Genomic DNA, 14703 nt, shown 5'->3' with positions numbered 1-14703 from the left:
TCCCCTCTAGGCAGAGCACTTGGCTCAGCCTGGGCTACAAGCTCCACAGGCCCCAGGACCTGTTGTAGCTCTGTGCTCAAAGGGCTTGAAATAAGGGTGCTATGTTGCTCCAAGTAGGCACCCCACTTGGCGAGGGTGGTGGTCTGTGCCACCCCCGTTTTGGGTCCCTGGGTCCACGTACGGACCCACCCCTGGACAAGATACGTTGTTCTAACCAACACGCATGCCGTTCCTGTGATGGCTTCTGTGGCCACTAGGGCTGCATACACAGCAGCCAGCTGTTTCTCTATTAGAGAGTAGCGGACCTCCGCTCCTTTCCATAATTGGGACCAAAATCCCACTGGCAACCAGAGACGCTCCTGCCGTTGCCAGAGGCCCCATCCGTACCCCTCTTGGGTTACGTGTACATCAAGTTCAAATGGGCGGCCTGGGTCCACTACTTGCAGAGCCTGTGCCTGCTGCACTGCCCGTTTTGTGGCAACGAAGGCTTGCTCTATAGCCTCAGTCCAATCCCATGAGGCCCCCTTTTTTATCATATTGTACAAAGGCCTTGCCATTTGTGCTAAATGGGGTACAAACGCCCGCCAATATCCTAGCAGACCCAAATACGTCTGCAGTTGGGAGACCTTGGTCGGCCGGGGAAAGGCTTGTATTTTGTCAATGATTGCCTCAGGTATAACCTTTGTCTTACCCGACCACACAACACCCAAAAACTTGACGGATAAGCCAGGGCCTTGGACCTTTTCCTCATTCACCGCCCAGCCGCGTGACTTCAGGTGGCGGAGAAGAGAGGGAGCTGCTTGCTCTAAATCAGAAAGAGAATCTGAGGTTAACAGAATGTCATCAACATAATGGAACAAGGCCACAGAGGATGGGTGATCCCACTGTGCCAAATCCTGGGCCACAAGCCCGTGGCAGATAGTGGGGCTGTGCAAGTATCCTTGCGGAAGGACTTGAAAAGTCCACTGACGCCCATCCCACGTAAAAGCAAACTGCTCTTGACACTCGGGTGCAATGTCAATGGAGAAAAAAGCATTGGCCAAGTCCACTACATAGTGATATGTCCCTAGGCGGACAGTCAGACGATCCATTAAATCATGAATTGAAGGCACTGCAGCGTGCAAGGGTGGCGTCACCTTATTTAACTCCCTATAGTCCACAGTCATTCGCCAGGTCCCATCTGGCTTCTTGACAGGCCATACTGGGGAGTTAAAGGGACTGTGCGTTGGCCTCACAATATGTGCCTTCTCCAATTCCAATATTGTACGACCGATCTCCTCCTGTCCTCCTGGCAGGCAGTACTGTCGCACTGTAACCACGCGCCAGGGCTGTGGCAACGCTTGAGGAGGGTGGTGAGCATCTCCTCGTGTCACCGCTTTCACCACCCGGATCCGGAGACGGAACTCTCCTACTGACGTCTGTAAGCTGAGGCCATGTAGCACATCCACCCCTAGAATATACTCCGGAACGGGGGAGACATAAACCTTGTAGGTACGAGGAGGGAGCCTTCCTATACCCAGTGGTAAGGAAATGGCTTTCACAGTCACAGTTTTTCCCCCGTAGCCATCAATGCAGACTGCTGGTCCGGGGAACAGTTCTGGGTTCCCATAAACGAGACTGCAGTCAGCACTAGTGTCAACTAGAGCCAAAACCCTCTGTACATTCGAAGGGGACCAATGTATGGACAGTTCCACGTGGGGCCTCCGGTCCCTGCTTGTCCCCTCTGACCGGGTACCTTGGCCCCACCCCTAATCAAGCTGCAAGGAGTTGGCCTCAAGTGGCTGCATGAAGTCCTGGAGGGACACGGGTCGCGCTTTGCCAGACTCCTCCTTTATGTTTCTCCGGAATTGTTGTTCTGGACACAACTGTTTCCAAAGTTCAAGCAGGAGTGCATTGGGTTGCTGGTCTATTTTTTCCTGATCAACCCCTGCTGCCACGAGATCACGCCACATCTGTGCGCGTGTTACTCTCTGAGGCCCGCGACCTCGCCCCTTTACCTTTGGTGTGGGCTTCCAGGTCTCAACTGTGCGGACCTCCTGTCTTAACTTCCTTCGCCTCCGGCTTTCAACATCCCCTAGGGTGGCCATGGCAGTTGTAACTTCATGGATCCGTCGCCCTACATACGGTGTAAGAATAGCAACCAAGGATCCAAAAGCACTCGCAGGTGCAGTGTCCAAAACCAGATCTCTCATGCTGGCAGGAAAAAGCTCGTCATCTGGGCCCTGCATGTTGAGGTTAAAAATAGCATGTCTCATACCCATTTCACGGATTATTTGCGTAAGTTCTGTATATGACTGCCATTGACTCACAGTGTCTGGCAGCTCGCCAGCCTGTTCCCATATGGTGCGTACCGCAGCTGTGAGCCACGCCATTAGAGAATGGTTGCCTTGGTTGTTGGCCAACCTATGGCAGTTTTGTAACCTTTGTCGCAGGGACGGATGCGCTGTCACGAAGGCTAGCTTTTCCATCTCGCCTGGGGAGCAGAGAATGCTGTCTGCTCCCTCATCCCATAAACGTAACAGCCAAGCTGAGACTGGCTCTCCAGGGCGCTGTCTGTACCACCTCCCCAGCTCCTGCAACTCAGTGGGAGTGTATGGGATGTAGGTAGTGAACTCAGTCACAGCTGGGTTGCCGGCAGCAACGCCCCCGGGGCCCAAAGGTTGCTCATGCTTTACCTTGTGCTTCATGATGGGCCGGGCTTGGGGGTTGGGAGGTACATTTTCTCCACTTGCTTCCTCTGCCTCAGAGTCTCCACCTTGGGGCCCCTGTTCTAACAGGCAGACCCGGGCTTCCAGCGTGTCCAACCGGGACACCTGGTCAGGCACCTGGGCCCTTGCATTAAGCACATTTTCCGTGTTGAGACTCAAAGCCGTGAGGAACATCCAGCCCACGCGGCTGGCTGTAGCCTTCTCCTCCTCCAGCAACTGCTCAGCCAGAGCCTGTAGGGCCCTCTCCATGCTGGCTGGAGAGCCGTCCATCTCCTCCCACCCCTCCTTGGGGGTCCAACTCTTGAGAACAGTGGCCACCGAACACCATATACTGTGTGGGGGCCATACATCCTCCTGCCCAGAGTCAGACGCCATTCCTACCTGGTCGGAATCTTGCTCACCGTGCCAGGTGTCTGAGTGGGTGGAGGCCTCCTTGTAAGCTATCCACAAGCTTCGGATCCTAAGGCCGCAGCAGATCAACAAAAGGAGGACACCGCCTTCTATGGCCAAGAAGGTGGTGTGCCAGCTGGAGGCTCGAGTCTCCCAGGCAGACCGCGCCTCCCGTTCCCGGTGTCGCTCCTCATGGGCCTCCTGAAGCTGGGCTCTCACACACACAAACCGTTCCACCATGCTTTGGTAGGTTTTGGCCGGCACCATACCCTGCTCGCTGCGCCATTTGTCGTGCGGGGAGGCCTGCAGGGTCTCTGGTCCCGCTCCCCACATAACGCAGGATATGGTGAGGCCAAAAAGGAACACCCACGGAGCCATAGGTAGGGGAGTCATACCACTACGGTCTCACTGGAGGCTGGGTTCACTGGACGTGCGACCTGCTGTCCGTTTTGTCTGCAACCCACCGACGACTCTCTTTCACTCTCCTCCACTCTCCTCTCTTCTCTCTCTGCTAGCGTAGCCACAGCAGTTATATCAGCGGCTAATTGGCTAACTGGCTACAGCTGACGGCCAATCAGCCACAGCTGACGGCCATCTACTACCCGAGCCAGCACCCCTCCACGTGAGGCCGAGAGCCTGTAAACTACTTTCTGGGGCTCTGTCCCCCCCCCCCCCAAAGTTCTCAATTTAGATGTGATTATTTAAAGTGCTAGCAAATTAAAGCATTTCATTATCATTTTCTTACACTGTGTCATAGTACTGATAAAACATTTACTATAAAATTGATATCATGAAATACATATGCTACCTCAGTGTTTAATCATTGAAATTAGGTTGTTACGTCTTTCAATCTGTTTCTTCCAGTTTTTCAGTGTGGGAATGAATCTGTTTACACCCTCAGTGCCATAGAAAAATTAAGTATTTTATTTAATTTTCGATTAGGTTTTTTGTTGTTGTTGTTGTTGTTGTTTTTCATTTTGGGAAAATAGAGGTCCATAATCATAATTCTCAAATTAAAAAATATGAAAACTGAAATTTATTTCCTAAAGTTGCAGCAGACTCATTTGATGGCAAAACTTATCCTGAACTGATGTGAGGATGTTACTTGCCCCACTTAATACAAACATTCATAGCCATTGTAGAGATATTAATGTTTTTGTAGCAATCCCGGTCGGAGAAAATTTGTGATAGAAGTTACATGCCTCATCTTAATAAAATATGAGAGGCTAAATTCTGAAACAGTCTGGACCCAAAGGTTTCAGATAAGAGAATGTTTATGTGTACCAATGTTTATTTGCATATTTTGTCCTGGTATTTTCCTATTAAAATAGGGGTTTAGCAGAACCAACACCATGGTCTCAGCCTTTCAACAGGAGTGAGCATGATGGGAAAAGGAAATTACATGGGTAGAGCTATCAACTATTGGCTAGGAACCCAAAGATCCTCACCCTATCCTATCCCAAACTTAGTACAGGTGGCAGCACATTGTATGAACTTCTGAAGACTTGTGAAGAGTAGCTGAAGAGATAAGTAATATATAAATGCTGTTCCTTGGGCTATAGGCAAGTAGAATCATTTACTTTAGGAACACAGGATCACTCCCTGCTGCTCTGGAGCATTTAGGAGGGTTCTTACATCTGGACAGCTGACCAGAAAGGCATTTATGTACAGTGCATTTTAAAATTTTAAAACATACTGTCTTCATGAAACTTAAGTGTTTAAAGCAGATACTACGGGCTTTAAATATCGGGGGTGCCAAAAAAATGTATACACATTTTAAGAGATGTTATCTATCTATGTATTACTTTTCGAAGTTGAATTTACGGTACCAATGTGTAGTGTGACATTCGCTCAAAAGACGGTGTTCATCAAATAAATGCTAGCGTCACTATGCAACAGGCAGGACAGTCAAAGAAAATGACTGAAGCACAGGTGTCATTCGAGGAGCATAAGACCATTTTGAAGTGGTATTTGAAATTCAAGAACATTGTAGAAATACAGTGACAATGTATACAACAGAACCTCCAACACGCCTAACAATTGCACACATTCGTGATAAGTTTGAGACGCATGGTATTGTGTGAAGAAATTGAAACAGCATGCCCAGCAATACAAGTGAACACTTGGGTCAACGTTGCTCAAGCAGTAGTTTGCCGTAATCAGAAGTGTCTAGACGCTGATGGTAACCACTTTGAACACCTCCTGTAATTGCAAGAGTCAAACATGACTTGTATTCATCTTTTGTTATCGGTATACATTGAGTATTAAAATTCTAATACAGTTTTTTCCTTTCTTAAAATGTGTATACAATTTTTTGGCACCCTCTGTATATGTAGATAAATATAGTAATGCAAATAGAAACAGTACAGTGACTGCTTTCTTTGTGAACCCTGAAGGTTTTAGGTCCATTGTGCCACTTTTTGTTAAAGGTAGCACATCAAAAAAGTCTAAACTTATTTTTCAAATGCAGAGAAAGAATAATTGCTTAGTGGCTTAGATTTGAAAGTAGTGTTGCTCAAGCTTGAATTTACTTTGTGTATTTGTTCAGTTCTTTGATTTCGTATTTTAAAACAAAGGCAAAATTATTTGTCTTGAGCTTTTATTAGATACCCACAAGAAATTGCTGTTGATTAGTCCTTTCTAAATTTGTCTTATTCTTAAGGCACAAATAGTATTTTAGAACCCCATCTATTTATCTATCGGATAAATAGCTATAGATATATATATTAATATATAGATAAATATAGATGTACGAGTAGATGTGTATATGTGTGTGTATAAACATATATATATATACACACACTATACTTATGTACACTGTGTATATTTAGCAATTTCAACATTAAAATAAAATACAAGAGGATTTATAGAGGACTCTAATATATTAGAGTACATTTTTAGCTTGCAAAGCGTCGGGCATTTCCCCCTGTTTAGCTACTCTTTAGAATTTCTTTAGATAGCAAGCCTCCACGATACATTTAAAATATTATTACATTATGTTTTTATTATACAGTAGCTCCCCTCTTTATCCATGGTTTTGCTTTCCATGGTTTCAGTCACCTGAGAGCTGCTCCCTGAAAATATTAAAAGAAAAATTCCAGAAATAGTTCATAAAATTTAAATTGTGCACTGTTCTGAGTAACGGGATGAAATCTTGCACTTGGTCTGCCCGTCCAGTCCAGGCTGTGAATCGTGCCTTTGTCCAGGGTCTCCACGATGTGTGCACTACTACCTGTCAGTCATTTAGTAGCCATCTGAGTTGTCAGATCTGGAATGGCAGTGCTTGTGTTCAGGTCACCCTGTTTTACTCAATAATGGCCCCAAAGCGTAAGAGGAGTGATGCTGGCAATTCGGATATGCCAGAGAAAAGCCATAAAGTGCTTCCTTTAAGTGACTAAAAAGGTAAAAGTTCTCAGCTTACTAAGGAAAAACATTGTACACTGAGTTTGCTACATCGTGCACCTCATTTCATCTCATCACGTAGGCATTGTATCGTCTCCCATCATCACAAGAAGGTGAGTACAGTAAAATAAGATATTTGAGAAAGACCACATTCACATAACTTCTATTACAGTATATTATTATAATTGGTGTTTTTTACTAGACATTGTTAATCTTTTACTGTGCCTAATTTATAAATTAAACTTTGTCATAAGTCTGTATCTATAGGGAAAAACAGTATAATACAGAGTTTGGTACTATCCACAGTTTCAGGCTTCCACTGGGGGTTTGGAATGTATCCACCACCATTAAGAGGGGGGCTACTGGATTACATTATTCTTACCAAAATTCAGTTAACCACATGTACAGATATTTCTTCCATCAAAGACTACATGCCATGGTGTATTTGTATAAGCAAATACCTCTATTATATGGTAATAAGATCTTCTCTAAAGTAATTAAAATTCTGTCTTTTTAAAGTTTGGATTAATAAAGGATTCATTTGTTTATTCCCCAAACATTCAGAAGCTATTTTCAGTATTCTGGTCCAGAAACATTAGAGGTATGTAGTTGCTGCTTTCTAAAGGCTCAGCACACAAGGAAATAGATCATCAAAGCTTAGTGGCAGCCAGTGAAGGAGTAAACACAACAAGCTGAAAGCCTTTAGGAAGAAGTCTTTGATTCTGCCAGTAGAGACTGGGAAAGTTTTTCTGAAAGCAGTGCTATCTGGGCTGAGGGAGGAAGAAAAGCATGTAGAAAAGTACAGCCAAGAGCCCCTCATTGAATTGCGAGGACCATCACATGCCACTTCACAATGGGGACATGCTCTGAGAAGTGCGTTGTTAGGCCATTTGGTCCTTGTGCAAATATCAGACAGTGCACTTACACACACCTGGGTGATATAGCCTACTTTGCACCTACACTATATGACATTGCCTGCTCCTAGGCTACAAGCCTGTACAGCATGTTCCTGTACTAAAGGACACGAGATTAAACCAAGGACAATAGAGAATAATGCAATCTCCAAGAGATTCGGTAAACACAAGAATGTGTGAGGCTGCTGTGGGTATAACGGCATTTTTGTGCAGCGTACTTTGTGTGTGAGTAGAAAGAGGGCATTCTAAAATCACAATAAAAAGTCTAGTGTGGTAAATGCACAAACCAGTAACATAGTCGTGTGTTATCATTATCCAATATTATGGAATGTACATAATTCTATGTGCTCTATTTTTACACGACTGGCAGCACAGTCGCATCACCACAGACGTGAATAATGCGTGCGCTGCGACATTACAACAGCTACAGCGTCACTAGGAGATAGGAGTTTTTCCACTCCATTCTAACCTTGCGGGACCACCGTCATATATTCAGTCGGTCCTTCGTTGACCAAAACATCTTTACACGGCTCATGACTGTAGTTTTAACATAAATAGGAGAGGATGTGGTGGTGTTGACAGTGGGATGTGAAACGGAGGGTTGACACTGGGCCACCAGAGAAGGGCCTTGAAGGCCAAGATAAGGAATTGGTTCCTTTATCCTGTGCACACACACTTTCCAGACTGATTTCTGATGAAGTAAAATTAGTTTGGAGACACACTGCGTCTTAGCATACTGCTTGGGAGAAGCTCATCAAAAACCTATTTACTTTTTTTTTTTTTATGAAAAGTTTCCCAAACTTGTTTGATTATGAAAGTATAGATTTTGTTGGGATACCAATTAACTTTAAAGTTATTTATTAAATTTGAAGGCTTTTTTAAGTTTATTTTTCAATTGCATTTGACATACAATATTAGTTTTAGGTCTGCAACGTAGTGGTGAGACATTTATATACCTTACAGAGTGATTCTCCCCAATAAGTCTAGTACCCACCTGGCACCACACCTAGTTATTACAATGTCGTTGACTGTGTTCCCTACGCTGTACTTTAGATCCCTATGACTGTTTTAATAACTGAAAATTTGGTAGGATTTTGAACATGGGAGTGATGAGATGGGCATTTGTAAAAGACAAGAGAATAATTAGAGATAGGGAAACCTGTTGGGCTTAGATGTGTTAAATAATTGTTGCACATGAAAAGTAAAATATTCAGATTTAGAGCTAAAATTTTAAATTAAAATCGTCCCTTCATTAAATATTTTGAGAAAAGCTTAGTTTGAACTTTCTGTGTTTATTTAAACAATATATGCATAGCACTTAGGCAAATAGTTCTATAAGACTTAATACCTAAGTCCCCTACTACTTAGCATTTCTCCCAGCTCGTTTTTTGACTAAGGAAACCAAGTACTTTAGTTGTTTGCCTCCATATAGCTGAATGACATGATTATAGCACATAGTGCTTTGTAATTTTTTTTTAGTGTAAAGCATTAAGGACGATAAGGATTCAGCACTTCCACAGGCACACACACCACTTTCACCCCTGTGTGCATTTACACATAACCTATCCTGTCATTCTTCCATAATTTTGGATCGAACAAGAGTCCTTACTGTAGTTGTCAGTGCTGTGCCAAGCTGAGCCATGTGATCTACTGTAATTTTATTTCCTTGCACAACTTTTTGTCTCTGCAGAGTCTGTCTTCTTTTTCCTTTTGGTTTAGTCTCTGTCTTTCAGGTTAGTGCTTTTCTCAGAAGTCAGATGATTCTTGGTTATTTCTGCCTATTTGCTGGTATAAAGCTGGAAAGCCTTGGGCCTATGTATAGGTGGGATTTGTCAACCAGAAGCTTCTCAATAAAGTGATCTGGCTTGGCCATTTTACTTTTTTAGGATACCTTGAAATGCAGTATTTTTAGGTCTTTCTCTTAAGGTGATCAGATTTTCAAGGAAAGAACCTTCAAATCTGCTACCTAGAGAGCAATCCTCTATACTGGTATACTGGAAAACAAGAAAAGAGAGAAAGAAAGGTGGTAGTCTCAACATACATTAAACAGAGTTACTCTTAAGCCCCTTTTTTTCAATATAGCACCCCTATAGTCAACAGTGCTTGGTACCCTTCAGTCTAGACATTCTGTGTCATACTTCCTCTAGTCAATTAGCAGGCAGTCTTCAGCCATATCAGAGGGAGTGGCAAATTGCCTGGTTGCATGGACTTGGGAAGGGGCTCTGAGGATCCAGCTGCCTTTCCATTTTGTTATTAACATATAACACACATACAGAAAAGTGCCTAGGTCATGAGTACACAACTGAATGGATTATCACAAGTGAGCAGACCTGTTCTGTGCCAGGCAAGAAACAGAATATTGCCTATACCCCAGACACCTCAATCACTCCCTGCTAATTAGTGTCATGTCACTCCGCAAAGATAATTAGTATTCTGAAGATTACTTTTGTTTCTGAACTTGGTAGGTAAGAGTAATATATTATGTATTATCTTGACTCCAGCCTCCTTTATTCATCATTATGCTTGTGAGACTCATCTATGTTATTGTATATAGCTGTAGTTCACTCATTTTTATTAGTCCATAACTTACTAACCCATCCCATTCCACTGTTGACGGACATTGTTATTCTTAGCTTGGACCTTCTAAGTACTTCTTCAGTGTCTTTCGTAGACTTTCAAGAAATCTTCCTGTTCTTATTCACACCTTCACCCCTACTGCCTATGCTGCCAAGTCCTGAGCCATATACAGAGAGTGCCAAAAAAATGTATACGCATTTTAAGACAGGAAAAAAACTGTATTAAAATTGTTATACAATGAATGAAGCTAGCATTCATTTGATTAACGCCATCTTTGGAGTTGAACGTCATACTACACATTGCTACTGTAGTTCAGTTCAACTTTGAAAAAGTAATCCATAGATAACATCGCTTAAAATGTGTCCCTTTTTTTTTTTTTTTTTTTTTTTTTTGGCACCCCCAGTATACAAGATTTCTGTACTGCAGAAAGTCTACTTCTCTGCTTTCCCTCCTTTTGAGCTAGGATTCAATTTTCGGGGGGGAGGAGGAGGGGAGGGTCTCTCACATTACTTACTATTTAATCGTCTGCTTTCCAGCCTGTTAAGATTTTCTTGCAGTATCTCCTTTCCCAATAACTTTGAGAGTTTTTATTTTTTAACATATCTTTTTGTATGACTTTTGGAAGGAACTAGGGTAATGCCTGTATCCATTCCTCTTTTTTTTTTTTAACCCAATTTGAACTTTTATTTTCAATGCCTCATTCTTTATGTTTGATTTCTCCTAAGGTCGAATGCCTTTCTGAGAGATAGTATCTTAAGATAATTATATTACCTTCCTGTACCGTAAATTTAAATCAGTGATTTTTTTTTAACTATACTGGTAAATTTTTGGCTTGTTACTTGAGTGTTATCCTTTTGAATAGTGAAAACTTATATTTTAGACATTTAGTCTAATTCCCAGAATTTTTTTAATAGGGCATCGCTGGAACTGACGTAGCTAAAGAAGCATCTGATATTATTCTCACAGATGACAACTTTACAAGCATTGTTAAAGCCGTTATGTGGGGACGAAATGTCTATGACAGCATCTCCAAATTCCTGCAGTTCCAGCTCACTGTTAATATAGTAGCAGTGATCGTTGCTTTCACAGGCGCCTGCATTACTCAAGTAGGTTGAGAGTTTGTTCCTTAAAACCTGTTTACTGTAAAGCGCATATGTGTAATATAGGCCTTTTTAAACTACTTAAATATTTCAATCAGCTGGAACTTACTATTTTAGGTTAATTCATATAAAAATGCACTTCTGTCCTTGAAGCTCTTACATACAAAAGGCTTCCTGAGAATTGCTGAGTCCCTGAAGAGCTGTGAATGTCTATTAGGAAACCTGTCTTTTCTAGGATTCGCCACTTAAGGCTGTGCAGATGCTGTGGGTAAACCTCATAATGGATACGCTCGCTTCCCTGGCTCTGGCAACTGAACCCCCCACCGAATCTCTCTTGCTTCGGAAACCTTACGGTAGAAATAAGCCTCTCATCTCACGCACGATGATGAAGAATATTTTGGGTCATGCATTCTATCAACTTGTAGTAGTCTTTACACTCTTGTTTGCTGGTAAGAATTCAGTGCCTGGTAAAGCTAATATCCCAGATGTTTTAATGTTACCAATTTTTCAAGGACACAAGTTATTATCTTTCTGACTCCTCATGTAGCTTTAATTTCTCCTCTATGTCAGTGGATGCTTAGTAAATATGGGAAGGCAGTATGGTTGAAATGGGGGGAAGTAAGAAGAGTCCTGATTTCCTGTCCTGGCTCTGTCACTAACTCAGATAAGTGATCTTGAGCATGTCACCATAGTTTGGGGGGCATCACTTTCCTTATCTGGAAGAGGAGAGAAAACTAGACAATCCCGGGTCCCTTCCAACTCTTTCTATGCTATCATTTGGGATCAAATAAAGGTCTGCTGCTTTTGTTACTGCATACCTCCTTGAAAATGTTAAATTATTTTGTATGATAATTACAAAATAGTAATTTTTTCCTCTTTCAGGAGAAAAGTTTTTTGATATTGACAGTGGAAGAAATGCTCCTTTGCATGCTCCTCCGTCTGAACATTACACCATTGTTTTTAATACCTTTGTACTGATGCAACTTTTCAACGAAATAAATGCCCGGAAAATTCATGGTGAAAGAAACGTGTTTGAAGGAATGTTTAATAATGCCATCTTCTGCACAATTGTTTTAGGCACTTTTGTGGTACAGGTGGGTAATTGAAGAAGACATTGTCAAATTTGATTATTATGTGGGAGATACTAGGTAAACAGGTGGCTTGTTCCAAAAATTACTTGATTGCAATATGTAGGGCTTCTACGTGTTGCCTTGATGACATTTTAAAAAGAGTTTTAAGAACCATAACTCACATGAAAACTTGCCCTATCCTGAAATTCTATAGGTAAGAAGAGTGTTAAGCTAACACTACTTTAATTACGGGTTCTGTTGTTGTGATACTTCACACTTACTCTGATTCTGATTCATTCTACATCATTGTGGTCAAAACTGTTATTTTAATATTATTTAAGGTAAATCTTACAGTTTACCACTTTCTGGGCTAGATAGAGTGATCGCTTAATTGCTTCTAGCAATTAATAGCAGTTGTATTTCTACAGTTGAGTTTATTATTAAATTATTAAAGGTTTTGAAATGAATATTTTAAATTCCATGTTATTCTGAATGGCTGCATCCTGTGTTCATACGTGTCAATTTTTCATTTTGTAATGTCAAAACGGCAGAAAAGGGACTGGAAATTGGGGTGTGAGGAGAGGGATTGGGAATGAATAGGAAAGACTGCTCATTTTCCTATTTTTATAGTGGTCATTCTAAGAACAAAATGAAGGATCATTTTGCATGTAGTGATTTTATATGACTATTATACTTGTGTTTTTATATCATCTTGAATTCTGCGGTACTCTTCTGTGCGTACGATTGTGTAGTGTAATCAAAATAGGTAAATGAATGGTACGTAATCACACCAGGAAGACAGTAAACACAATAAAATTTCAGATTAAAAAGTGAGCTTTTTCAATAGTTAATCAGTGATAGTTCTTGTTTTAAAATGAGGATCTAGAATTTTAAACAGTGTATTCAGCCTATACCTTGTGCACCATGGATACCGAAACTCAAAACCTTAGACTTAATGATTTCTGTAAAAACTATTTCAGCTTGATCTTTTCAATTTGTATAAATTTTTTTAGAAATGTTGCTTACTTGCTATATCGTTTCTGAAAGTATTTTATTTAGATTTTATAAAAATCATTGTTCATGACATGCTGAAATGGTAACTTTTACTTGTTAACAAAATTAGGTTTATTTTATGTGTTTAGTATGTGGGGATTGCAAAATTTTAACTCCCTGTCTCTGTATCAAGCAAATCTGGTAACTTAGTTCCCAACAAAGGGATGCCCCTAACAGTCTTCAGGGCCTGATCAATAAGCCAGTGCTGCTCAGGGTGGTTGGTCTGTGGACCAGCCCTAGTCCATGGGGAGATAAGCAGCATGTGCCAGAATGTTAAGCAGCAACTGCAGTAATTTCACTGTGTATTTCAAATTAGGTTTCTTTGTGTGGTTGCCGGGGGTAGGGGGTTTTGTGTGTTTTTGTTTTTAATGGTAAGTAACAGCAGGCCTGTGCAAACAGGGCACTGATTTGCACTCTAGGGTGTGTTCCTGAACCTCCTGTCATGCATTAGCACTTTGAATCGCACTCTTGCAGCGGGTCAGCTGGGTGGGAACACATGACCCTTGATTTACATATATCTCACTTTGTTTCTAAAACAGTATAGCCAGAGTCTTGATTATATATTTGAAGTACCTGAAGGGCCTCACCTTACAAATTGTACTAAATTTAATTTCTGTCCCTTTATTTACTAGCTGATTCTTATTTTTGCCTTTTTTTTTTTTTGACAGACCTTGAAAGTACAGAATAATCCTTAACTCTGTATAAATATTTTCAGTTTTTTTCTACTTTGTAGCAGTTAACACAGAATCAGTGTTTTCAAAATATGTTCCACGAAACAGTAGTCTTTTGAGTTGTTCTTACACCCTCAGTAAGTTTAGGAAATAATACCTGTTATACATACCTCTTGGAGATTCTTAAAGCCATATAACATAATATTAATACTTAGGAGTATGAATTTTGGAGTCTGTCAGTCCTGTGGTCAGATCAAGGTGCTGCCTCAGTAGTGTGCTCTTGACAAGCTACAGTTTCTTCATGTGTAAAATGGAGGTGGTACTCTTATGTCACACGTAGAATTTACTGAAGCATTAAGAGAGATGGTACACGTTAGCTCTTAGCTTAGTGCCTAGAAGGAAACAATTAAAATGTCAGCTGCTCTTTTCTTTTCTTTTTTTAAATTAACAACTCAAAGTCTTTGGGAAATCTTTTAGTTAAGAAACCTGTAGAACTTGATTTAATCCTGCCCCTTCTAAATTTAGAAGACAACACTTAATACTAGGTTCCCTAAGCATACACTTAGGAAACGCTTCAGCACACTTAAATACACAATCCTATAGTATCGTATTTACCTAAGCAGTACATTAAAGAATATGGAAACTTAGTTTATTTTTAGAAGTATATTCTACAACTAGTTTTATTCCAACTGTAAAATGAAAGAATATTATTTCTTATGAAGCTAAATTAACCAATCATATTAGTCATTGTTTCCCCCGTCCCTTAATATCCTTTTCACATCCGTCATTATACTTTAAAAAAAAAAAAGTTTAAATTT

General features: G+C 41.2%; 1 protein-coding gene across 5 annotated transcripts in view; it reads left to right on the top strand.

Moving 5' to 3' along the window:
- Nucleotides 1-14703, top strand: part of ATP2B1 (ATPase plasma membrane Ca2+ transporting 1) — a 125340-nt gene that overhangs the window by 97734 nt on the left and 12903 nt on the right. For all 5 annotated transcript variants that reach the window (XM_088801133.1, XM_074325297.2, XM_074325295.2 and 2 more), the window contains exons 16-18: nt 10906-11097; nt 11327-11540; nt 11974-12185. In XM_088801133.1, the coding sequence (XP_088657259.1) occupies nt 10906-11097; nt 11327-11540; nt 11974-12185 (618 nt within the window). The remainder of the gene's footprint in view (nt 1-10905; nt 11098-11326; nt 11541-11973; nt 12186-14703) is intronic.

This window comes from Rhinolophus sinicus, chromosome 1 (assembly GCF_057876585.1).
Source record: "Rhinolophus sinicus isolate RSI-liver-muscle chromosome 1, RSI-T2T, whole genome shotgun sequence".
Taxonomy (NCBI): Eukaryota; Metazoa; Chordata; class Mammalia; order Chiroptera; family Rhinolophidae; genus Rhinolophus; species Rhinolophus sinicus.
Note: the sequence above shows the minus strand (reverse complement) of the source record. Positions and strands in the feature narration are given on the sequence as shown.